The 26,051-nt window shown below is 36.7% G+C and overlaps 3 protein-coding genes across 7 annotated transcripts in view; 1 reads left to right on the top strand and 2 right to left on the bottom strand.

Moving 5' to 3' along the window:
- Positions 1–6,877, bottom strand: part of HEATR5B (HEAT repeat containing 5B) — a 48,555-nt gene extending 41,678 nt beyond the window's left edge. For 2 of the 3 annotated variants that reach the window (XM_039352307.1, XM_039352305.1), the window contains exons 1-7: positions 6,759–6,875; positions 4,004–4,170; positions 3,212–3,423; positions 2,520–2,628; positions 1,407–1,556; positions 474–645; positions 44–201 (exon numbers count right to left, since the gene is read on the bottom strand). In XM_039352307.1, coding sequence (XP_039208241.1) covers positions 44–201; positions 474–645; positions 1,407–1,556; positions 2,520–2,628; positions 3,212–3,423; positions 4,004–4,129 — 927 coding nt within the window. In that variant the 5' untranslated portion in view covers positions 4,130–4,170; positions 6,759–6,875. Of the gene's footprint in view, positions 1–43; positions 202–473; positions 646–1,406; positions 1,557–2,519; positions 2,629–3,211; positions 3,424–4,003; positions 4,171–6,750 lie in introns of all 3 variants that reach the window. The other variant, XM_039352306.1, reaches the window with a different exon arrangement.
- On the top strand, positions 6,863–20,065 carry GPATCH11 (G-patch domain containing 11). 2 transcript variants are annotated; one of them, XM_039352310.1, is made up of 9 exons: positions 6,863–6,972; positions 7,359–7,443; positions 8,100–8,326; positions 9,108–9,149; positions 9,234–9,354; positions 9,760–9,850; positions 11,410–11,502; positions 16,956–17,037; positions 18,100–20,065. In XM_039352310.1, the coding sequence occupies exons 2-9, from the start codon at positions 7,394–7,396 to the stop codon at positions 18,153–18,155; spliced, it is 762 nt and encodes a 253-aa protein (XP_039208244.1). In that variant the 5' UTR covers positions 6,863–6,972; positions 7,359–7,393; the 3' UTR covers positions 18,156–20,065. The 2 variants fall into 2 exon arrangements, with proteins under 2 accessions (XP_039208244.1, XP_039208245.1); XM_039352311.1 differs by having other exon boundaries at positions 6,929–7,067.
- Positions 20,066–20,441: 376 nt separating this feature from the next.
- EIF2AK2 (eukaryotic translation initiation factor 2 alpha kinase 2) overlaps positions 20,442–26,051 on the bottom strand; it is a 35,707-nt gene continuing 30,097 nt past the window's right edge. The window contains exons 13-16 of one of the 2 annotated variants that reach the window (XM_039352308.1): positions 24,328–24,462; positions 22,920–23,018; positions 21,851–21,913; positions 20,442–21,746 (exon numbers count right to left, since the gene is read on the bottom strand). In XM_039352308.1, the coding sequence (XP_039208242.1) occupies positions 21,639–21,746; positions 21,851–21,913; positions 22,920–23,018; positions 24,328–24,462 (405 nt within the window). In that variant the 3' untranslated portion in view covers positions 20,442–21,638. Of the gene's footprint in view, positions 21,747–21,850; positions 21,914–22,919; positions 23,138–24,327; positions 24,463–26,051 lie in introns of those variants that run through there. The other variant, XM_039352309.1, reaches the window with a different exon arrangement.

Consider the following 26,051-nt stretch of genomic DNA (forward strand, 5'->3'; position numbering starts at 1 on the left):
CCTGGTTGTGAAAATACTTTGAAGCATTTTAAAATAAACATACCTGAGTAACCCCAACTCGTACTTCTCGATTAACAGATCCTCCTACTTTTAACATCTCTCCACCACTTTTTAAGAATCCAGATCCTCCTCGCAAAAAACCAGTAGCCATGAGTTCCAAAACCTCTTCTAATGTTGCTTTCTTCACATTCTGGCGCATCACTTAAAACAAATAAACAGGAAATTTTATTCAAAGGAATATTTTCAATCAGTTCTCATTGTAGTTTTGAGATTTTGGTAACTAACATGTCATGTTAAAAATACCAATGTATTTTTAACCATGAAATTAATACAAAATCTTCACCAAATTAAAAACTGTGAAAGTATAGGGTTTTTAATCATTGTTTACAGTTAACAATAAATATTTAGCTTATCAATGTGTCTATTGCTGAAAAACAAAATAATAATGATATGAATAACTCAATGTATAATACCTGCTGCTTGCTTTGGTATCAATGCCGTAGCCATAACTGTCCCCAGAAGTTTGGATACTGCAACTCGTACACCATAATTTGAGTTTTCCAGAGCCTTAAAACATAGAGTTGCTACATTTTCTAATTCTGATGTCCACATAAATACAGCTTCATTTTGCAGTTCTAGTAGACACTACAAAAAAATTATCCCAAAACTGTTAATACTTTTAGAATGCTTATTCATTCATTCTTTAAATTCAGCCATCACAATACCATCCTTTTTTTTAAAAAAAAAATGTAACTGATAAAAGATAAAGTGGAACCTTTCTTCACTTTGAGAGAGTTGTATATACTACAGTATATGCACAAAGATTATAATCAAATTTGGAATTGGTGAAAGGAATGGAACATTAAAGTCTAAAATGCTTTCCCAATAGTTTTCAGTGTTAAAGTCTTGTGTAGTGGGGATTCCATCTCCGGACAGGTTCCAACTTCAAAATCTGTCAAAAAATAAAATCAGCTTTTGCTTGACACCAAACAACCTAAAGGGAAGAAACTAGATACGGACAAAAGGCAAAAAAATATAGCAGCATTTTATCCCAGCAACAGGAATTCTGCCTTCAATCAGAATTGCATAATTTATTTGATTTGCATCGCAACTTTAACACTTAATGTCAGAAATAAGACTGTGAATGTAAGAATGTGAATGTGAAGCTACGCACCTTCAGAAAGTGATTAAAAACCAAACTACTAACATATCATGTACTTTTCCAGAAGAATCTATAACGCTGGTTGTAGCACACACACAAAAAAAGCTGTGTGACTTCAGAGCAGTGTCCATATCTACACTAAGCTGTACAACATAAAAAGCACACTTAGAACACTAGATAACCTAGAAAGCGCTATGAATGATGCAGTAATGTTTCTATCATTTAAAAAATTAAGCAAACTTACCTTTGCTACTGCACAGCGCACAGCCATAGCTCTGTCTGTCAGGAGAGACCGGGCATTCTTATAAATGTCACGGTGACAAGAAGCTGCTGCACTTCCCAGGCCACTTAAGACTTTTTGTAAACTCATTAATATTTCACTCCTTCCCTGTGACTGCAAATCACCGGAAGACATAAACATATTGTATTTTTACCAAAACCATGCTTCTCATTTATTTAAACACAGTATATATTGTAATGAAAAATATTCTTGTATCTCTAAAAATGGAACTCTTCATCATAATAGTAAATATTATCTTTTAATATAGTATGAAGATCATAAACCTTATTCTTTAATATGTTGCTGAGGAATTCTATTCCAAAGTCATAATTTATGGAACATATAAATCAACACTCATTCTTTTTCAAACATATATTATTTTATTTCACTAATATTTGACACATTTCATCCTTATTAAAAAAGATTATCATTTCTTCCAGCCATTTCCAAGGATTAAAAAATAAATAAATAAATAGGAATTTGCTTTTAATTTTATTTTCAAAATTAAACTAGGAAACTATAAGGGGCATTTGATACAGGAGGTAATTCTTATTCACTTCACAAATTTTAGATCTGATGGAAACACTACTTCTCCAACATCTATGAGAACAACTCCTTTTCAGTAGTTGTAGAGTATAAATTATTTGGTATAGTATATAGTATGGATAATAGATGAATCTAGTCAAACAGTGCTTCAGCTCAGCTATAAGTTTAGTTGGTTGCCTTTTAATAATATGAACTAGCACTGAGATTCAATGCAACATTTCAAGCAGTAATTATGTTAATCACAAGTCACATTTTTCTAATTGCCAAATATATCTCTATTTTTAGCTCACTACAACCTTGATAAGTACAAAGATTTTGTTGACATCTTAACATCAGGCAAATTTATTATGCCATAAGCTTTCATGAACCATATAACTGACTGAAGATCACAAAAATCTATGACATAAGAATTTTGTTTTTATTTAGATGGTCCAAAATTAATTTTTATCGTACAAGATTAAAAGACTCTTAATTAAATAAATGAAAACAGCACAAAAATTCAAATATTCTATGAACATTGCTGTTACTTACTTCAGCACTTTTTAAAGATTTTAAGAGATTGTTAACTGTTTCAGGAAAAGAACTGCCCAGCATTCTTCCCATTTTTTCATAAAATGCTCCAACACATGCCACTGCAGTACTACAAAAGACAAGATAATTTTGATAAGATAATTTCTAATTATTGTATAGTAATAGATTCAATAGGAAATCCCAAGTCTTCAGGTTAAACTTTGAAATAATAAAATAATAATAATTTGGAAGAAGACGATAGCAAACCATTTCTCCACTCTTCCTTAAATATCGTCCATTTAATCACCACGAGTCAAACTCAGCTCAAAGGCATCTGTCTTTTAAATGGGAGCATCAAGCCAATATACTTTGAAGCAAAGATGAACCTCTTCATATACTGGATAAACTTTAAATTCAAATAATCTAAATGTATAATCTGGATACTGCAATGATTTTACAGATAATCAGATTAGTAATGAGATAACAAGAAAACGGATGTAACAAGAAAACGGATGTAACTTTGACTTCGTGATTTAAAACTATTTTTTCTTCAAATATAATGTATCCACCAACAATTTGGCATATTTTAAGTATTTTACATAGATGCATACAATAATCAAATAAAATAGTTTCATATGATCTTACATATTGGAAATATTTCCTAATACATTTCTGAAGTTGTGGAATTTTTCTAGTAGGTAACATTTACTTACAGTTTTGTCAGTAAATAGGCAGAAGTATCATCTTTACTCCTGATGATATCATTACACTTATCGAGTGTTTGGAAGACAGTAAAAGTATCTCCAATGCTGTATAGAGCAGCAAGATTTTTAGCAAGTAATTTCCTTGTTGGTGGTCCAGGAGAGCTGCTGATAAGACCTGTTAGCTGTTCAACAAGCTTTTTTTGTTTTTCTTTTACATCTGTCTGTTAATGAAACAAATGAAATCTTGTTCAGTTTTTATATGAAATTATTGAAGTTCATTATTACTTTGTTATGTCATACAAATATTTATTTCAGATGTTCTCTAAAAGTTTATTTTTATAGTTTAAATGTGAACATAAAACTAATGACCATGAATTTAGACTAGAGGATTCATTAAATAAAGCTAAAAATACTTGCTATATTCTCAAGTTTATTTCCATAAATGCCTTTGGCATTTTTCAAAATAGCATAGCACAGCATAGCATAGCATAGCATAGCATAGCATAGCACAGCACAGCACAGCACAGAACAGAGTAGAATAGAATAGAATAGAATAGAATAGAATAGAATAGAATAGAATAGAATAGAATAATAATCCTATACAGCAGAACAGAAAATGGACTTTCTGTATAAATATGCATTATCAAACAGTTCAAAATATTTCTGACATGGCAATTTGGTCATATTACAGAAGAATCATTAATACAAAAATAAAGGCTGAAAAAAATCAATTATCAAACTCAAACTGTGAGATGGGTAACAAATAAATTTAATACCGGTAATAAAAAAATAAAAGTATACCTTGTTAGCAGCTACAAGCACCTTCTCAAGAAACCGTAACCACTCAAAGATAAAAACTGGTCGCTTTGCTTCAGTGATCTGAGCCAAGGCCTCTTCATTCAATAATAAACTATGAGCAAGTTCCATAGCTGGTTAAATTCTTTTTGTACAGAAACTACCCTTGTTTCCTATTATACAAATAAATAGAAAAACAAAGAACAGTAGATTTAAAATATCCCACCTAAAACAGTCTTAAAGTGGATTTGAATCAGTTTATCTATTATTTTTATAGAACGTATTTTATTAATTCAATTACCTACATATCTGCTACAAACAACAGATTTTTTAAAGTCTCTATCAAAAAGAGTGGAAGACCAATGATAATAATGTGACTATTATGTGTGCATGCACACATGTGTACTGGTGTACACATATATGGTAACTAAATTATTACTGTGTTCAATCAGTGCATCTTATTAAGTCATTAAAAACCTAGAAATATTTGATTAAATTTTGGTACTGTTCAACTCCAAATTGATTGGGAGGCTGTTTGTATGATCTAGTGACAATCTGGTTAAAATTTTTGTGGTTATGTGAATCCATTCAATGATTCCTTGTACTGTGCAACCTTTGCCCCCAAAGGGATCATTCAGTAAACACATCAAATACATACTATGATTGTAACTAATTGTTTGCTTAATAAGAGTGTGGACAAAAGTGTAAAATCTAATCTAAAATGGTTTCACTTAGGTCTATCTATGAATTTTAGAAATCTGTAGTATTTTATTTAATTCCAAAAATACATATTGTTGAAAGATTCAGATCCTACATTTTTTTAAAAAATGTACTCTCAAGTATTACAATTTCCAGTGTAAATTAACAAGGAAATATCAACATGAAATAAAAACAGAAAAAACAATATTCTAATCAGCAAGTGTATCTTAAAGAAAGAACTCATTTATTACATGCAAATTTGATATAGAATATTTTTTAAGTTTTAATAATAATGAGAATACAGTTACTCAAGGTTGAAACAAAAAATATGCTTTGATTGCCAGATTTCAGCCCTTTAATGTATTATTCAGGCAAAGAACACCTTTCTTTTGAATCTATAAAGTCTATTCACATAACTTTTTAATTTAAAACTTTGCTCTGATTTAAAACTTTGCATTGAAAGTTGAAAATTCAGATATAATTACTATATTTCATCATACTTATACTGCCCAGAGTCACCTTATAGGGGAGATGAACAGCATAAACATTTAATAAAAATACATACAGCCATCCATCTCACAAAATGTGACTCTGGGAAGCATACAATAAAAAAAAGTCCAGGTAATCTGCTTCATCCAGACTCCTCTGAAGCTGCTGCCCAACCAACTTCTCAACTACCAATGGTAAGAGTTGGGATTTTCTCCGGCTTTTTATTAGCAGTAGAGGCACCTCACAAATTCAGGTTTGATGTTGCATAATGTGTGAAATAGTTCCATACTGGAGTCCCTTCACCCCACACAGGCTGATATGACATGCTGAAACGCCAAGCTGCCAAGTATACAGTAGTTTATGGTTCAGAACAACATGCACACACAGAAAAAAATGTGGATTTAGTAAATTGATTATGAATAGCTTTTATAGTTGTATCTTGATTTTTAACTTATTTTTATTGGATTATGTTTATCCATTACGAACCTCCCAGAATCGCTTAGATGAAATGGAAGGCCATGGGGCAATAACAGCAAATCAATAATAATAAAACAGTTATGATGTATAGATAGGTAAGCATATTATGCAAACATGGCTTATTACAAAGGAGGGGATGTCCCATCCTGGGCTCAACTATGGAGTACAGGTAGTCCTCAATTTACGACCACATTTGAGCCTTTACAACAAAATTGAGCCCAAAATTTATGTTGCTAAGTGAGAAATTTGTTAAATGAGTTTTGTCCCATTTTATGATTTTTATTGCCACACCTGTTAAGTGAGCCACTGCAGTTATTAAATTGGTAACACCATTGTTAAGTCAACCTGGGTTCCCCATTGACTTTGTTTGTCAGAAGATCACAAAAGATGATCACATGACCCCAGGACACTGCAACTGTCATAAATATGAACCAGCTGTCAAGCATCCGAATGTAGATCACATGACCATGGGGATGCTGCAATGGTCATAAGTGTGAACAATGGCCATATAAGTCACTTTTTTCGGTGCCATTGTAACTTTGAATGGCCACTAAACGAACTGGTGTAAGTCGAGGACTACCTGTATATCCTTTGCATCCTAGGGTCACCAGCTCTAGACTGCCAAAACCTGAACGACAGCAAGGAGACACACAGGAAACTTTGCCTCTTTTCTGCCATCTAGCGGTTCCCGGAGCTTTGCCACTCGGATAGCAGACTATCCCGGGAGGGCGGTCCAAAGTGTAATACTGGAAAGGGGCCTTTAAGAGGCTGCCGTCAGTTGAGTCAGTGGGCTAAAGAAAAGGTAGGTCCCAGCTCCCCGGGTCATTGTTACACCTGCCATCCACCCAGGGAAAAGGGATCATCCGCAGGGACGATGGATGCCACCTCGGCGGGCGGTGCCTTCAGGCCGAAGGATCCTCTACAATGGGGAGCCCGCGGTGAACCGGCTCCCACCCGGGGAGGCAGCCGTGGTCCTGCGCTCCCGCTTCCTTCTTATGGCCTGTCAGCCCTCCCACCCCCTTCCCCCTTGGGCTCTTCCCCACCGAGTGCAAGCCCCGCGTCTCCCTGCCCAACCTTTCCCGACTGACCATCCCACCTTAGGCAGCGGCGGCCACCGACCCAGCCAGAGCCCGAAGGTCGCCACAGTTTACGCCCCCGATCCGGCCCGTCCCCACAACCAGCTGAAGCAGCGCCGGCTCAGACGCATGCGCTCTTGAGACTCAGGAAGTGAGGCCACCGAGGCGCGCAGGCGCAGGAGCGGCTTAGGAATTGGGGAGTGGGGAGTCTGGTGGGCTGTTTTTTTGTTATTGGTAAGGAATAGCAAACGAGGAGAAATTTTTGAGCGTTGCTGCCGCGGGTTGCGTGATGGTTAGATCAGTCAGTTATACAATAGCAGTCTAGATAGGTATGTTGAATTAAGTAAACTAGCCTCCCCCAGTGAGTTTCCACGAATGAGTATGAGCTGAATCTGGAATTTACAGGGCAAAGACCAACATCCTATCATTGCCCTGCTTTGGTTTTCTCCTGTGCTGATGCTGATGCTCTGGCTAGCTAAGAAATCAGGGTCTTATGGAACAATCCTGCACAAAGATCAAAATCAGAGTTTGTTGCGTTGCATCTAATAAGTATGGAATTTTCCTCTAGAAAGAAAAGTGGTTTTGATGCATTTTAAAATAATCATGAACTGTATTTATAGGTAGCAAGCTTGAAGGTGGACGATTGATATGAATCATGGATGACGCAGAAGAGGATTATATGTCTGATACCTTTATTAATACTAAGTAAGTGGATGTTTTTCTAAGTATATCATGCTTGCCTTCGCCTAATAAGATTGCTGAAGTTTAACTGGCTTTATGAAATTTCAAATATCCAATACCCAATTAAAAACTTGGGTACAATTTTTCAAATACACATTTTGCTTGAAAATTCTGCCCATATAGAACAAAACGTCAAGGAAGATAATTTACAGAATTAGATTAGAAATACAGGCGAATAAATAATAAATAATTTTCTATGACATATTTATTTTATTGTTTTCAGAAAGAAAAAGAAGTTAAAAATCAGTAAGACTTTTAATTACTATTAATATAATTCATTACTCAGTATGTATAGTGAATAATCCTTAAAGTATGTTAATGTATTATATAGTATTTTTTTACATTGAGGCAAAAACAAATAGAATATTAAAATTATAGATAAATAAGGATAATAAATTTAGAATATTTCAATTGAAACTCTTAACTATAGGACTGTTATCTAATTATGAAAAGAATTAAACTCGGATTATTATAAAATTGAGAATGAAGACATGTCCTTTCATCTTTGTAGAATTATGCTTTTTGCAGCTATAAGAGCATACAATGTCCTTTTCTTTTGTATTCATGTTAGTTTCTAAGCCATTGGTATGAGCATTAACAAAAAATTTTGCTTTGTTCAGCCAGGACATCAGGCCAGGAATGCCGATGTTGAGACGTGTAAAGGAAACTTTTAAAAAAGAGGAAAAAGGAAAAGAGGCTAACCAGAAAAGTAGGCAAAAAAGCATCAAAGAACAAGAAAAAGAGCAACGTGAAATGGTTCTAAATGTTGCTTTGGGGAATGAAAATAAAGGCTTTGCTATGCTTCAGAAGATGGGGTACAGAAGTGGCCAACCTCTTGGCAAAAGTGGTGAGTTTTTCCACATCCAGTTTTTAAAGTGTGACTATGTTAAAGAATCAAGTTTTACTGCCCCATAAATAGTTAACGCTGATATAAAATCTGCAGCTGGCAGAATAATGGAAAAGGGAGCCAAAGACATCTAGTAATTTACTTATTACATTTATATTCTGAATTTCCTCAACGTAACAAATTTGTTCTCTTGCTTTGCTCCCAATTTTACTTTCTCAACAACTCTATGAAATAAATTAGACTGATCCAGAAGTTACTTGATGCACTTTGTGTCTGAGTTGGGATTTGAGTTTGGTTCTTGCCAACCCTAAGCCAGCCTTCTAATCTCTGCAATTGTTTTTTGAACCATTGGAGAAAAAAAAAAAATAGAATTCACAGAGTGAATCCTGACTTGGGAAGATTACAGAAGAGTGGGGTGCCTTTCTGAGTTCCTTAAGATCAGAGATCCAATATGATCTTGCAGTCAAACCTGTTTCACAGGTTTATTTAATGTGGGGGAAAATTGAATAGACTGTTGAGTTCATGAAAGGCAAAACAAGGTATAAATATAAGAAATAAAAATATATAGAAGGGAATACAGTAAATACTATTACTATTAATAATATTTAAAATTTGTATACCATCCAGTTCTCAAAGACTCTGCACAGCTCACAGCAGTGAAACAAAGATATTACAATAAAATTAAAAAGTTAAAATATGGAAATAAAAGATAGCAAGCACAATGAAGCAAGGGGATCGTATGTTATTTTACTAATAGCAAATACATTTCTTTCTTCTGCAGGAAAGGGGATAGTTGAGCCCATTCCTCTGAATATTACTACAGGTTTGTGAAATAACTGACCTTTTTTTTTTCATTCAAACATGGTGTTGCTCAATCAGTCAAACAACTGCCTTGTATTTGGGACAGGAAGAAGTGGGCTTGGCCATGAAGAATTAAAAAAACGAAAAGCTGAAGAAATGCTGGAAAACTACAGAAAAAAAATGAATATGAAAAAACAAGTAGAAAAGCAGACAACTGACCTCTTCAAGTAGTGCTTTCCATTTATTTTATTCCTCTGACATTTTCTCTTAATTGCTAATGCCTATTGTATACTGAGGCAAGAGTTGTACTTAACCTGGACAGCATATATTTTGTGTGTTGAAGGACCCTGGTATAAATCCTGGCACCACAAGGTAAAGCTAAAGAGATAAAATCTCTTGTCAAATTCTACAAAACTAATGTAGAATCTAATTCAGCACTCAGCAGCTCCGCCCAAAATTATCATTGTCCAGCTATTCCTGAAAGATCTTGTATTCATCCCTCAGATATTAGGGATGAAGCTATTCTGTTTTAGCTCACATATTGAGTTTATTAATATCCAGAACAGAAAAATGTCCTTATCAAAATACAGTCTTCTATTAAATTTACTGATTATGGCTTTTGTCTCATGAAGAATGAGATTGAAGACTAAGCAGGAGCAACTGCAAGTACAACGGGACCTTGAAAAAAGTCAGAAAGCCTGCCAACAATTGGATACACAGAAAGTAAGTTTAAATAAAACCTTTATTTTTGCTTTTGGCATGTAGAAGCTTTGACCTCTGCTTTAACCTTCCTAATAATGCACAATTCAACAAACAATGGAAACATTTTAGAACAGTCCTGTTGCAAATATGTATCAGTGTAGATACATTTGGTACATTAATGAGTTTTTTTAAAAAATATATTTTAGATTTATAAATATGATTAGTCTGGAATCAGGTCAGCAAGCAGGAGGCTATTCATAAGACTGTTACTGACAAGGTCAACCTTTTGATTTTTATTTTTTTTACTACTGCAATGTAATATGTTTAAAATATCAAATCTACGATCGATGTTGTGTTGGATTTTTATTTCTACTGTTTGTTACTTTTAATTGAACAATTTCTATAAAAATAATGAAGCAGTTTACAGATTGAGAATCCAATACAAGAATATTAGAAACAATACCGCACAATAGTCTGTCACTGCAACATCCAGATGAAGAGCAAATATTAGGGGGTTCCATAGCAAAGACCTCATAACCCAAATGCTCAGGCTGAAATCAGCCACTGGTCTGGAGGTATCAGTGGCTCTGCAAGCAAGATTTATAGGCCTGGCTAGTGCATACATGAAATAATTTTCCAGCAAATATTTGGGTGTCAATAAGCTCTTTGAAGTATAAGTAGTAACAGGCAACTAGTATAGATTGTAGAGACTGAATGTAACAGCCTTACACATTACTTATAGAGAAGTGGCAACTTGCAGCAATGGAAGCTTTTAGAACAGCCTTTGTTGGCATTATAGTCTTCAATTTACAATCTTAATTGGGATTGGAACTTTTGTAGCTAAGCAAGGTGGTCATTGTGAGGTGCACCTGATTTTATGACTTTTTTGCTATGGCCATTAAGTGAATCACACAGCCATTAAGCAAATCCAAATTCCCCCATTGATTTGGCTTGTCAGAAGCCAGCTGGGAAGGTCGCAAATGGCAATCACATGACTCCAGGACATGCCTGCTGGTTTCCAAGCACTTGAATTTTAATCACATGGCCACGGAGACACTGCAACAGTTCTAAGTATGAGGACTGTTCATAAGTCGTTTTCTTCAATGCCGAATTTTGAATAATTACTAAATGAGTGGTTGTAAGCCGAGGACTGCCTATATAGTAATCTAAATTTGAAATTGAGATATGAAGATGTAAGGTAGGCCTCACATGGTTAGGTTCACCCCAGATCTCTGAATTACTTTACCCAGCAGTTTCATAGATTTGTGAAAAAGCATTGTGGATGGAACTGTGCATCCCCTACAGCTTAAACACTGCATGGCTAAGCAGACCTGCCACAGTGATACTATGAAAGCAGAACTCGCATCATCACCAAAAAATCCATTTCAAAAGGATAACTCTGGTTGATAATATAAAATAGGCCATGAGATCTAAGAAATCAAGAGCTTTATTAATATGCAGTGTCTCCTAAAATTTCTCTTGTGTTTTATATGATTTTTCCCCATTTCGGCAAAGATTTCAGCAATCCTAAAAAAATATAATAGTGTGGAGTATGAGTTATTGCCATGTTTTTATTTAAGGGCCTTGAAGTCCCCAAAGAGATTTGGTACTGGTTAAGCCCGAAGACCGAAGAAGACCAAGAGGAAGAAGAGGAGAAGGAAGATGAACTCAATGTAAATACATGTTCAGATACTGTCTTTGTAGTTATCTTTGGTGGATCTTTATATTATTATGCTCTATAGCACAGGTCGGCAACTGCATGTGGCTCTTTGAGCATCCCCCTGCGGCTCCCAGCCTCCTCTGCCATTTGCAGAGACAGAGACAGAGAGAGGCACTTGCGCTTCCCTTCTTCTCTCTCTCTCTCTCTCTCTCTCTCTCTCTCTCTCTCTCTCTCTCTGTGTGTGTGTGTGTGTGTGTGTGTGTGTGTGTGTGTAAAAAAAAAGAGTGGACTCACGGTGTTCTCCAAGAGCTGAAAAGCTTACTGGGCAGAGCAGGAAGCAGGAAGGGCAGGAAAGAGCTAGCTAGCCCAGCTATGCTGGCTTAGGAATTCTGGGAATTGAAGGCCATGAGTCATAAAAGAGCCAGGGTTGCCTAACCCTGAGCTTGTTGGAGAACAGCTTGAAGCCAGCTTGCCAGGTGAGCAGAAGATTGGAAAGAGGGAGAGAGGGAGAGGGGGGAGAGAAAGAGAGGGGGGGAGAAAGAGAGAGGGAGGGAGAGAAAGAGAGAGAGAGGAAAGAGAGAGAGAGAGAAAGAGTGGGGGAAGAGGACTGGCAGACCAAGGGCAGAAAGAGAGAGGAAAAAGAGGGGAGAGGAAAGAGAGAAATAAGGAGAAAGAGAGGGAGAGGGGGGAGAGACAGAGACAGAGAGAGACCCTTTTGACATCTAAAATGAAGATAACACTGCATATACCCTTTTTTACCTTTATGAGATGTATATATAAATATATATATAAAAAATGTATGTATGTATGTGTGTGTGTATGTATGCATGTAGGTCTTTGGTTATTCGGGTTTTCTCCCATGTCAAATTGGAAGTGTCTTGGCGACATTTCGACAAAGTCTCATCCATCATCTTCAGGCTGGTGTTTTCGCTTCGTGCTTCTAGGAGCAATGTGTGATCGTAGCTGTTTCTTCCTTTTAACTGCCAGTGGAGGTATAAACTGATTGGATGAGAGCTTGGCTGTGTTCTGATTGGATGGAGGTCTGTTCTGATTGGTTAGGAGCTTGGCTGTCCTCTGATTGGATGGGTTGGCTGTGCTCTGATTGGATGGGGGGTTAGCTGTGCTCTGGTTGGGGGAGTGTTGTCTTTGGGTGGGGGCTTTGTTGTGCTCAGGTTAGTCTGAGTTGCACGGGGATGTGAGATGGCGAGCTGCATTGCTATTGTTTGGCTTTGCGTTCGTGGTCGTGCCTCATCTTCATGGTGGGTGTCAGTTTGCTTCATGTATGGATTGGAGAGGTTTAAAGTGGCTAATGATGCAGCTGTGGTCTGGCTTCTGGTTTGTGGTTGTGCCTCATCATTGGTGTGGGTTTGGGTTTGCTTTTTGCGTGGACGTGTGGGGGTGACATCTTGTGTGGCTTTTGTGAGTGTGGGTCTGGTGTCATTCTTTGTGTTAGGGACTCGTCAATAAGGGCAGGTTTCCAAATGGCTGGTAGGCGGGAGGTATCATCTCGTTTGTTCATGCTGTATGGGCGTTTTTCTATCTCGATGGCTTCTCTGATTATTCTATTATTAAAGTGTTCAGTTTTGGTGATAGTTCTGGTCTTTTTAAAGTCAATTTCCTGTCCTGTGATTTTAAGGTGTTGGACCAGGGAAGAAGTTGGTTCCTCTTTTTAGACTGAGTTCTTATGTTCTTCAATGCATGCACTTATTCTTCTGTTGGTTTGTCCGATGTATGTGGTGGGACAAGTGGTGCATGGGATTTCGTATACCCCTTGATTTTCTAATTCAATTTTATCTTTGGGGTTTCTTAGGATGGTGGATATTTTTCTGTTTGTGCAGAATGCTGTCTTAATGTTGTGTTTGTGGAGGATCCTACTGATTCTGTCTGTGCTGCCTTTTATGTAGGGGAGGAGGGCTTTGCCGTTTTCTTGTTCTCTGTCTTGGATTTTAGTGGGGGTTTCTTTTTGGATTAGTTTGGTAATCTTATTTCTTTGGAATCCATTGAATGTAAGTACATTAGTGAGAGTGTGTAGTTCAGTTTTTAGGTGTTGTTCATCAGCTAAGCGTTTTGTTCTAGAGATGAGTGTCTTGGCTACGGAGTTGATCTGTGCTGGGTGGTTGTGTGAGAGAGCGTGCAGATAGCGGTTTGTGTGTGTTTTCTTCTGGTAGATGGTGTGTCCTAGGGAGCCATTGGATTTCTTGTAGACTAAGACATCCAGGAAGGGAAGTTGGTTATTAGCTTCTGTTTCCATGGTGAACTGTATTTTGGGGTGTAGGCTGTTGAGGTGTATGAGGAAGTTGTCCAGTTTTTCTTTCCCATGTGGCCAGATTATGAAGGTGTCGTCTACATATCTGAGCCAGAGTTTGGGTTTGTGATCAGATTTTTCTAGAGCTTGGGTTTCAAAGTGTTCCATGTAGAGGTTTGCAATGACAGGTGAGAGGGGTGATCCCATGGGTGCTCCTTCTATTTGTTTGTATTTTTGTCCATTATAGATGAAGTATGTGTTGGATAGGCAGTGGTTGGTCAGATCTAGGATGTGTTTGGGGGGGTTATATTTGTTTTGGATAGCTGTCAAGGCTTCTTTGATTGGCACTTGGGTGAAGAGGGATATGACATCAAAGCTCACGAGTAGGTCGCTGGGCTGTAAGTTTTGTTTCTTTATGATCTCTATAAACTGGAATGAGTTTTTTACGTGTGAGGTGATGGATTCTGCATAGGGCTGTAGTTGTTTGGCGAGAAATTTGGCTAGGTTTTGTAGAGGTGAGCCTATGGAGCTGACTATAGGTCTGAGTGGGGTTCCTTCTTTGTGTATCTTGGGGAGACCATAGAGTTTGGGCATCTGGATGATTTCTCTCTGGGAATGATTCTTTGCTGGATCTCTTCGCTAATGGGGGAGGCTTTTATTTTGGATCTGGTGGTTTTTTCCAGGTAGGTGGTGGATCTGTGTTTAGGGGTTTGTATGTAGAGTCTTGGAGTAGGTTGGTTAATTTGGTTTGGTAGTCAGATGTGTTCATAACCACCGTGGCATGTATGTATGTATATATAATGGTAAAAAAGGATATATGCAGTGTTATCTTCATTTTAGATATCAAAAGGGTTTTGCAGCTCCCAGTGTTTTGTTTTCGGTGGGAAACGGATCCAGGTGGCTCTTTGAGTGTTTTGGGTTGCCTATCCCTGCTCTATAGTGATCACCAAACTAGGTGAGAGGTAAATATAAATATTTATTGCTGTAAATATAAATGTTGAACAAAATGCATGCATTCTCATCACTCTTAATTAAGTTTGGTTTAGCTTAAATGCATCCATCTACATGTGCATCAGCACAATGTACGTTAATTGATTGATCTATGATGTGCCATGAAATCAGTTTCTGCTCTTAGACCACACAGATGCATTTCTTCATAATGGTCTGTCCCAAATCTGGTCCTTCAGATCTTCCAACAGGGCACTCATTGCCACTATAACTGTGTCCCATTTTGTTGCTGGTAGTCCGCTGCTTCCTGAGTCACAATAATGTAAGCTTTGGTATTTCCTATGACATAGAAAAGAAAGTTGGACTTTAAAGAAATATTGGAGCGATGGGGGCACGTTAGAACTGAAAGACCAGGTTTGGGCTACTTCAGGGGTGTCAAACTCAATTTCATTGAGGGCCGGATCAGCATTGCGGTTGCCCTTGGGGGGGGGGTGATGTGGTCAGGGTGGGTGCAGCCTACTGGGTAGGCGTGGATGGAGTGGGCGTGGCCAGCTCTACATCGTCCACGTCAAGGGTGCCTGTGGGGGCCTGGGCAGGAGTGGGACAGATCTGAGGGTCTCTGGCAGAAGGGGGTGGGACCAGGACAAGCGCCAAGGCATGGTCCACTGGAGGAGTCTCACTATTCCTCTCAGGCCATGCGTGGGGGCTGGATGATGGCGCGGGCTGCCCGGAGCCCTGGGCAACAGAGGTCAAACACCCAACCTGACCCTTGAGCACCTGCGGCACCAAGCCCAGCCTCACTTCCCCAAGGGGGCGCCCAGCTGTACTTACCTCCTCTTCAAGGCTGCTTCTGCTGCTGTACTTGCTCTCCTTAGCCAGGTTGCTCATGATGGGTACGAGGGCAAAGTCAGAGGGAGGCCCATTCCCTCTCCATGAGAGGAGACCCAGCTTTGTATCCAAAGCTTCCTTAGAATAGGATCGAAGACCCCCAGGATAGGCCAGGAGGAGGGGGCAAGGGGATGGTGAAAGGGCAGCAGGGCAAGACTAAGGCAGCACTTCCTTCTGACCCTCACTCTCCTTCTTCTTTCCTTCCTAAGTACAGAGTGGTGGACAAATATTTGAGATGAGGGAAGGAGAAAAACAGGCAAGAAACACAGCTAGGGAAGTGTCACCCTTTGTGAGGAATGAAGAAATGCACCATCATCTGGAAGTGGCCAGCACATGGCCCTCATCTACTTCACATATCTGGCTTGGTGGGCTCTGGCAAAGGGGATGCCATGAGCAGTGTGAGAGTCAACGTTACCTGTGCAATGCCGCCCAGCCCCTAGGCTGCCCAGTCTCGGCAGGCAGCAGGGCGCTCTCCTCATAATGCCGAGAGGTTGAGCCAGGCAATACAAAGCTCGCCAGCTTTGCACCTTGCTGCCTATTGAAACTGGGCAGGCTGGGGGCTAGGCAGCATTGCACTTCTCATCAGATTCGCGCCATCCGCCTCAGCCTCTCGGTGCTGTGAGGAGAGTGTCCCGCTGCCTGCCGAAACCCCTCCCCTGGAGCCCATCAAGCTGGATATGTGAAGTAGGCCAGGGCCATTTGCTGGCCACTTCCAGGTGATGGTGCATTTCTTCATTCCTCACAAAGGGTGATAACCTCTCCAGCGGGCAGGGCCGACACAGCAGGGGCTGGTTCCTCGCTGTTTCCAGACAGCCTTGTGGAGCTAAGACTGAATGCATTTCAGCATAGATGCCACCACAAAATTGTACATTGACTCCCTCCCAGCCAGCCTGGGCCAGGGCCAAGGCAGCGGGGGCCATTCCCTCACTGTTTCTAGGATGGCTTCACAGGCCACCTGAAACCAGTTCGCGCCCCCGTGCCTTGTGTTTGACATGTCTGGGCTAGTTCATCATGGGAAAAAAAAATCTATGTTGTCACTAGAAATCAAAAATAATATATGATGTATGTTTTGATTAAGTGCCATCAAATCTGTGGACTTTTAGTGACCTTATTATCGATTTGTTCATGCATGGCTTTATCTGCCAATAAATAAGATTCATAAAAGCCATCACAGATTTTATTCTAATATTAAGAAGAAATAATAAGTTGGAAGTAATAAAAGACTTTAAGAATCCTAATAGTTATTTAATAGGAGCAGCTAAAGGCAGAAGCTAAACATTCTAATTTATTTAATACTTTTCATTGCCAAATCAATGATTACACGTGTCTTTCTCAGATTGATTTATTCAATGGATTTAAAAATTTATTTATTGGTGCTTTTTCAGGAATCAGAAAAGTTGATCAGTTTAACAACTTATTTAAGAGAAGAGTATCTCTATTGCATCTGGTGCGGAACAAGCTACCAAGGTAAACATAAATTGTTTTTTTTTAAAATGCAACAATTCAAATTCTGTGGAATTTTTTATTCATTATGCATAATCAATTTTGATTGTATTGATTTTTATTACTTATTTTCTAGGGGTTTTCCTTGAAAATTTTGATGTTTCAGGATTTTTACTATAGTCATGTATCTTTTATGTCAAAAAGCTTTTATTTGCTAGTTTTACTGCTTTTATGATGGTATAAGTCAGCAAAAGGAGAGAGGTGCAGATGTATTGGCGCAAGAGCTGATGAACTAATTAATCTTACTGCTAGTCAAGAGCATTAAGGGGTACAGGTAATCTTACTGCTAGTCAAGAGCATTAAGGGGTACAGGTAGACAGCATTCCCATTAGCCCAGCCTTGTATATAGGCATTGCTGGGGGACATGGTGCTGGGTTTTTTTTTCTCTCCTTCTCACTCTCCAATTTACAAGGACTCTTGTAGAAGGAAGTGGCTGGAAAGAAAAATTGGAGATTGCGCAAACCAGTGGTTGGTTCCCAGGTGAGGGAGAAAAAAAGTCAATTATTGGTTTCCCTGGAGGAAGAGAAGCAAAGACTCAGAGAAGATGGTACATTCACCAAAGTACAAAACAGGAAAGAAAGAGATTGGATAAAAGTTGGGTTCATACTCTAAATAAGTTTGCTGTTTATTGTAAAGGAGAAGCATAAAAGTTTTCACTCACCATATCAGTTTCTCTACATTGATTGCCTCTCTTGGAAACCTAAATATTACTCCAGTTCTAAAAGAGCCCAGTCACACTGCGACAATCTCCTAAGGGTTTTGTTCTGAGGTAGAATAAACCTAGCTTTGCTGTTCTGACGTTGAAATAAAACTTGGCAACTTAAAGCAGAAACAAGCTTGGAACTCCCAATTTAGAGTATTTAGTGCTTGAAATAAAATTCAGAATATAGTCAATCCAGAACATTTCAGATGCGCTATTTGCTTTGAGTTTGAAACAAAATACATTTTCCATTTCAAACGTCTAATCTATTATTGTATGCTTGTTTGCTTGTAACTTCTGCAAATTTCTCTCTTTTTCCTTTGCAGATGAAGAAGATCTATCTTCAAATTGCCCTGGGAGCACATATACAGATCATGAATAACTCTGTAAAAATTCAAAACAGTAGCAAAATTTTTAATTTCAATGATGAGCATAGCTATGAACTATGTTGTTCTATATTTTTCACTGAGCAAATTGGTCGTTTCTCATTGCTCTGTGTTTGGGTATAAAATGGCTTTTATACTCTATTTAAATAATTATTTGGAATAGGAACTAATCTGTTATTTTTCCAAGTTATTTATTATTATTATTTTAAATCCTGCTATGTTTACTTCTGAAAAATAAAATTAAAATCTATTGTGATTGACTAGATGCTGCAGATTGGATAAATGCATGTTTTATTTCAGCAAAGTAACATTTCAAGAAACCCTAAATAATGAATTTAGCTGTTCAGAGATAATTCTGTTTAGGCTCACAATAAAACTGAACATAGGATTTCATGAGGAGCTCATGGAAAATAATCCATGCTTCAACACATACAAAATCTCCTTGTGCTTTTCTTCCCCTCTTTATTAAGTTTCTTAGTTTTTTTAACCAAAGTTATTAGGCAACATTGTGTTAATGCATAGAAATTCAGCTGTGATTTATTTGGTTTATGCACCACCAGTGGTTAATCATTGATTTGGGTTTATTTTAAGCTTCAGGCAATTTGTGTGAATAACTTTTCTACAAACTGTTCCTTAGAGTTAAGCTAAAGTGAATAACCTGGCTGGCAGCATGATGCTGTCTTCAGACTTAGCCCTAGGGGTTACTACATGTTGTAGTTTTGCCACTTATCTTATTTTTTCAATGGTCTTTTCCAGAGATTCTTCAAGATCTTATCCCAAATTATCTAGAACAAAATGATTGTTAGCAGCCAGAGAAACAAGTACTCAAGCTTTAACTAGTTCCTATAGTTTAATATGGCTAAAAATTCATATTGGAATTCTTCCAAGTTGCTAGCTTCCCAACCAATAGATTTTTGTAAAAAGAGATGGAAATCTGAGATTCAGGAGATTACCAGAAATAATTGTTCAATCTCATCTGTTAAATATTTATTGTAGTCTAGCTCAGCCTTTCTCAAACTTCTTACTTGGGAGAACCGTTGAAATAATTTCCAGATCTTAGGAAACCCCTGCATACAAATTTCCATGGTTCAGCAAAACCATGCCTTTATTATATCTGCAGCTGACAGTTAATTGGCATGATCATAAAATATACATATAATAATCCACTAATAATTGTCACTAATAATAGTTTTTGAGCCGAGAATAATTTTCTGTGGATCTACTTATTTTGACCAATATATTAGCCTTTCCTTTTGGTTTGAGTCCCCCTCCATCTTAAAGGTTATCATCTTTAATGTAAATCAATAGAAGAATCTTCAAATTTTCTTTTAAAAAAATTCTGCTTGATTTCTTGATTACCTTATCCAAGTACAGGCCTAAAAGTCTTTTACTTTATAAGATGTTAATGAGGAATGATTACAGTATATGACAGAGTATGTTTTTACTGTTTAAAACTGTTTTAACATACTTCCACCCAGTTCTTTAAAAAATAAAACAGATAGCTTATCTTTCTTGAAATTAATATTTCATTTGCTTTCATAAATTTTAAAAACACACGGCAAACATAATGTATAAAAAACAAGCTTGAAACAAAATGTTCAAAAAACATTTTTTTTTTACAGCCACAATTTGTCATAAATCCTCTAACAACCTCTTTTATGTATTCAGGAGGTTGAGTCTTAGCTTTTGGAGGGTTGAGTTCAGAAAGATTGGTCTAGCTTTTTCTTTTTCCAAAAATTTGTACATGCTGGATAAATTACACAATTTATACTGGACAGAAAGCAACACTGAAGAAGCAAATTCAGGAAATACATTGTTCATTTTTAACGTTTCTTTATATTGTAGTAATGAGAAGCAAAAGCAATATATGCTCTAGATGACAAATTAAAGAACTGAAATAGTTGTATATCTGGATTCCATTAATGTTTGTCCCCCTTTTTTAAAGTTCTATTTCATTTTATCATTATTATAGAGATTTTTTCAACCTTTGACTATATCCTCGCTGTTGTTTTATATTGGTTTGTTTAATTGATTAATACAAGGGCAACTCAGAAATAAATCTCCATTTGGTTATCAATGACAGATACTTGCAAATACAGAACTTGTATTATACACATTAGAAAACTACAACATTACATAACTTTTTGACATAATCGCCATTCAAATTGAGGCATTTGTCATAACATCTTACTAGGTTTGAAATTCCTTTTGCTAAAAAATCTCCTGCCTGGGAATGAAGCCACCCTGTAACAGCATCGTGAAGCACATTGTCATCATTGAAGGGGTGCGATGCAAGCCACTGTTTCATTTTAAAAACTGGTTCATTTTCAGTTGATCTAGCAGACGAGTCAACTGGAACACAACTTCTTCCACTCCTCACTGCCTACTGAACTACTGTGCATGGCGTCATAGGACAGGTGTCGCTATCCCCGCCTATTTCTCGCACATGCTCAAACGGAGGTTTATTTTCTAATTGCCCTCATACATTAAATGATTTAGAGCATGGGTGCCAATCTTTTGGCTTGCCTGGGACTACACTGAGTGAAGAAATGTCTTGGGATACATATAAAAATACAATTAATGTATATAAATAGCAAATGTCCTTTGTTTTTTATATTTTTTATTATGTGGGGCTACATTACTAGCTGTCCAGGGCTACATGCACCTGCAGGTTGGACATATCTGGTTTCAAGTATCAAAACACAAATGCAAGACAGCACATTAGATCTGTTTTAGAAACAACATAATTATAAGCACTGTTAGATGCATTACTCATATAATGCTGGAGCTCTTGATTTTAAGGTAAGTGAAAGCTAAATGTAATTAAATGCATTGTCTTGTACTTCCAAAACAGTTGCCCATCTATGCATTGCAAGTTAAAAGGTTCATTTATGGATTTACATCTACATTTCTGCAAAAGAAAGCAAACCATATCATATAACTTTTTTATAAATCAGTAAAATCTCCAATAGCATTCATTTGAAAAAATTCAGAAAAAACTGAAAGGAAGTGAATACTCTGTCATAAAACTGCAGATTAATCACAGTACTATTTTTCACAAAGCAAAAGATAGCAATTAACACTTGATGCCAGTAGTTCCATGAGTTAGAAGGATGGTATTAACTTTGCTAGGCAATATTAAACTTAACTGTATAACAACAGCATTGGAATGGCACATTAAAACTTTGTAAAAAAAAAAAATCAGATACATCAGATTGCCGTTATGTGATGAGTCTAAAAGGTCTTGCAAAGTTCACAAAAGGCACTCTTTCTATTTCCATTAGATCTTCCCATTCCACTTCCATTCTCATTCTTCGCATTCTTTGACTTCTCTGGAGATCCCAAACATAACAAGGCATAAGGAAAAAACCCAATCCTTCACATTTAATGGGTCTCGCAATTTGTCTATTCACACTGATTTCAGGAATCAAGAACAGCAAAAGAAACATGAACCAAAAACCTGCGCTTTGACAAATTCACTAATAAGTGTGTCGTCCGTGTTGCTGGAATTTTACGAGTTCCAAAATATCAGCTGCTGATGGTCTTTGAGATGGCTCTTTGGAAAGCAGTTTCTTAATTAGAGAAGTCTGCAAGTGAAGAGGATATTAATATAAAAATTAAAAGATCAACATGGAATTAAGAAAAATAGATTAAAAGATTTAAAAAATAGGAATGTTTTACAGCAGTATACCTCTTTTGTAAACTTCTCGATGAATATTTTTGGAAGTTTGCCTTCTTTAATGTTGGGCCATTCCTGAAAAATCAGAGTGTATTTAAATTAAAGTACACAATTCTATTTTAAAGGATTTGTATGCTAAATTTCAGAAATTTAGCCAGTTCTCCCAAAAGTAGTTTACCAATCATAAATGTTTAAGTGGTCTAGCAGCAGAAAAATCCCACCATTAAAACAATAGCTAAGAGTATTTGCTTTGATAAGATGTTTTCTAGAAGCTACAGTATGTCAAGAATAATATTAACTGATAAGATATACACATAAGGGAATATTCACAGCTGTTCTTTGCTCTCTGCACTAATTGATATTTTATCATATTTGTACATCTTTATTAATACAAATTTCAACAAATTCCCATACATGAGCTTTGTCCATTAACCAGTAAAAATAAGACTAAAAATATGTGCATGCAGGAACACAATTTGGTGTCATAGCATAGGGATACACACTTATGCTTGTATTCATAAGCATATAAACAGTAATATGTATATTACAACATAATATAAATATATATGAAATAGGCCTAGTTCCAGTCCACAGACAAAGACACTTTCTAAGCCTATAAAAAGTTACAAAGTCTTCACTGATATATAAATTAACTTTCCAACCGAAATATGTGATATCACATGTGTGACATATGTGATGTCAACTTTTGCCTGGTTCCGTAACAAAATGTTTACAACCCCAGAACCTTCAATAACTGGTCATACAAACCCCTATGGCCTTTAATCAGCAGATGAAAAAAAAAGTTGAGAACTTGATCACTTTTCTTTCAAAAATAATTTCCTTCCCCATATATCTGCTGTGGCTCTTACACCAAGGCATTCCATTTGTGAATATGATGGACGGATAGCTTTTCTCCTTTTGCTCAGCTTTTTAAGGTATAAATTTCTAGAGTTAACTATTTTAATTTATTTTTCTAACATTACATTAAATAAGTCAGTCTGAAAAGCAGCTTGAACATATTTCTCCTATGTTTATTGAGAAATACATGCAGGCAGATATAAGAAAAAAATGGATTATTTACCTTCTCTTTCTCATGACTAGTTGAAAATGGGGAAAGCATTTCATATAAAATTAATCCTAATGGAAAGATATCTACTTCCTTGCCATAGCTGCATCCTTCCTAATGGACAGCATAACACAAGCATGTTAGGTACTTCAAATGTAAAAACAAAGTACAGGGTGAATCAGTGGATTTTGTTTCAAAGATGTGCGCAACCTTCATTCAGCTTCTTAGAGTCTCTAGAGGCAAAAGAATTGTATACAATCTTATGCTGTTGAGGAAAAATGCATGAGAATAAATAACAACGCAATAAAAGTTAATTTTCAGCATATGGTCGTTTATTTGGAGATGATGATTTTCTCTTAGATGAAATGGAACAACTTAGTATTTTTGTGGGGGATGTAGATGCTTCATTTATCAGCTATTTTAAGAGTCTGACTTCAAATTATAGCACAGTAGAGAGAAATTACAAGTGGAAAACTATACAGGTAGTCCTTGACTTACAACCATTCATTTAATGACTGTTCAAATTTACAATGGCACCAAAATGATTTATGACCACTTTTCACACTTAACAACCATTGCAGCATCCTTGTGGTCATATGATCAAAATTCAGGCACTTGGATCAAAATGGATCAAACATTTGAAGAATCTGCAATTGGGTTTAACCAACTGAAAGATGTCATGAATACACATACAAGAGAGAAGTTAGATATGTGGATGAAACTAATATGTAACTTATTATTAATGGATTTGATGGAGAAAAAGCTTTACCTGAGAATTGGTATAGCTTTCAAAGAATTGTAATGTAAAATAGTAGTGTAGTAAATATTATAATTATAGATGTGAAATTTTATAATTATTTGTAGACCCACAAATCCAGGGGAATCTAAATTCCATTAGATTTATTTGAAAATATTTGTCAACATACCAAACAGGATGGGCGATGTATGTTTAATATTGGCTTTATATATGTTGTGCACTTTATTATTATTTTTGTTGTGTTTGTAATTTTTGTCTTTTGGTGTTTTTTTGTTCTTGTAGTTTTCAATATTTTATCTTTGAAAAAAAGTTATCAAAAGGCACTTGTCAACTGGCATGTATTTATGACAGCTGCACTGTCTTGAGGTCATGTGATCAACATTAGTAACTTTCTAAGTCGACTACTTACAAGCACAGTCAATGGAGGAAGCCAGATTTGCTTAATGACTACATGATTCACTTAACGGCAGTTTGCTTAACAACCATGGCCGAAAGGTCATAAACTAGGGCAAAACTTGCTTAATAACTGCCTTGTTAGAAACAAAAATTTTGGGCTCAATTGTAGTCCTAAATCAAGGACTACCTCTATATTCAAAGGAAATAAGCAAATTCCTTTCAAAGGGATTTACAGGGCATACACACAAAAGAATTATTAACAATAATTACCTGCTCAGGTGCCATGTAACGCAATGTTCCTTTGTTCGTTGTCCGTTGTACTGAAGCATCATTTGCACCTGATGTTGCCAGTCCAAAATCACCTATTTTTATGTGCTTTTCACTATGAAAGAATATATTTAGAGGCTGTAAAAGAAAAATATAAATACTATAAGAAAACACTTTATATTTAGGCATATAAGGAACAAATATTTTTTTCTAGGATAGCAGAAGTCAATTCACGGACTGATTCTGGGGTTACAAATACATTTTTGCGAATAAATGAATTTGCAAATATAGAACTTGCAAATAATCAGGATTGCCTGTACCTGACAGGAAAGGAAAAAGCTGACAAAGTCAGAAGCAAAGAGCATGTGATGATATTTATTTTATTAAAAAATTTTTTTGAGAAATGGAAGCTCCTATTCCCTACAATAGAAGAGAGAAATAGAGTAAAGTAGAGTAGAGTAGAGTAGAATGGAATGGAATGGAATAACTTTATTGTCACTTTAAATGCACACTAATCGGCATACATTAAAATGAAATTTCATTGCATTCAGCTCTCAAAGGGTCACAACCTCCGACATACACTACATAAATATGACAAAAATAAATAAATACAGAATTATGCATATACCCACATATATGACAAAGAGAAACAACAGTCTAGTTTGGGTTACGTATACATGTGCATGGCGAGAAAAACAAATCTTGCAAGTTTAACCAGATGGATGGCAGAGGGAACAAAGCTATTACAGAATCCGATAGTCCTGCTAAAAATACTTCAAAACCTCCTCCTCTTTGGCTCTGAGCCTTCTAGTTCAAGTGTCAATCTGGGTAAAGCTTGACCCTGCTATAACGTGGAAAACTAAAAGGGGTGAAGGAAAAGATTGTGGCTCACTCACTTTTTTCTACATATTTATTTGTAAAAGTGAAATACCGTATTTTCCGATGTATAAGACGACTTTCTAAAGCCTGAAAATCTTCTCAAAAGTCAGGGGTCGTCTTATACGCAGGAATATACGGGTAGCTGTTCTCTGAATTTAAAACCAATCTGCCCCCTAGTGGCCAGCCCTATTTTTTTACAGAAATAAGCACTAACAGGACAAAGCTTTCTAGCAGCAAAGGAGCTCCTATTGTGCTCATCTATAAACAGAAATTCAATATTGTACTGTATTTTCTGGCGTATAAGATGACTTTCTAAAGCCTGAAAATCTTCTCAAAAGTTGGGGGTTGTCTTATACGCCCAGTCATCTTATACGCCGGAATATACGGTACATATAACTGGATATAAATCCTATAGCTGACAGATAAATAAATCAATTTCCTGTCTTTCATTCAGAAGCTCAAGGCAGCATATACAGCACTTTTCCTATTTTGTCCCCACAACTACCCTTGAAGTAGATTGGGTCATGACAATTTTCCATAATTGTGGGGTAGACTAGATCCTCCAATATTATAATAATTACATTATACCAACTCTCACTAAAATCTAAACTTAAATCTAAGGCTTGATTTCTAAATTTTGTATCACTGAGTTTTTCTACATATGTATGGCTTTTCTCCACTCTAATAAAGCAAGTGATCTAGAATATCAAGTCCTGAGGGTTTCTGCTGTTATCTATACATGAATGCAGGACCGAATTTCAGGAAAAATACTGTAGAGATTTACGGCCAGGTCTGATATTTTAGACAAAGGAAGCAAGTCACATTTCATTCTGGATGATAAGTGATTC

The sequence above is a fragment of the Crotalus tigris genome, unplaced genomic scaffold (genome assembly GCF_016545835.1).
Source record: "Crotalus tigris isolate CLP2741 ecotype Arizona unplaced genomic scaffold, ASM1654583v1 scf7180000018420.1175843, whole genome shotgun sequence".
In the NCBI taxonomy this organism is placed as follows: Eukaryota; Metazoa; Chordata; class Lepidosauria; order Squamata; family Viperidae; genus Crotalus; species Crotalus tigris.

What these genes read in the sequence shown, in the direction of transcription:
- GPATCH11 (XM_039352310.1), top strand. Translation starts at nt 7,394, where the DNA reads ATGGATGACGCAGAAGAGGATTATATGTCTGATACCTTTATTAATACT. An exon ending in TCCTCTGAATATTACTACAG is followed by an intron (nt 9,150 to 9,233) that starts GTTTGTGAAATA and finishes TATTTGGGACAG; the next exon opens with GAAGAAGTGGGCTTGGCCAT. An exon ending in CAGACAACTGACCTCTTCAA is followed by an intron (nt 9,355 to 9,759) that starts GTAGTGCTTTCC and finishes TGTCTCATGAAG; the next exon opens with AATGAGATTGAAGACTAAGC.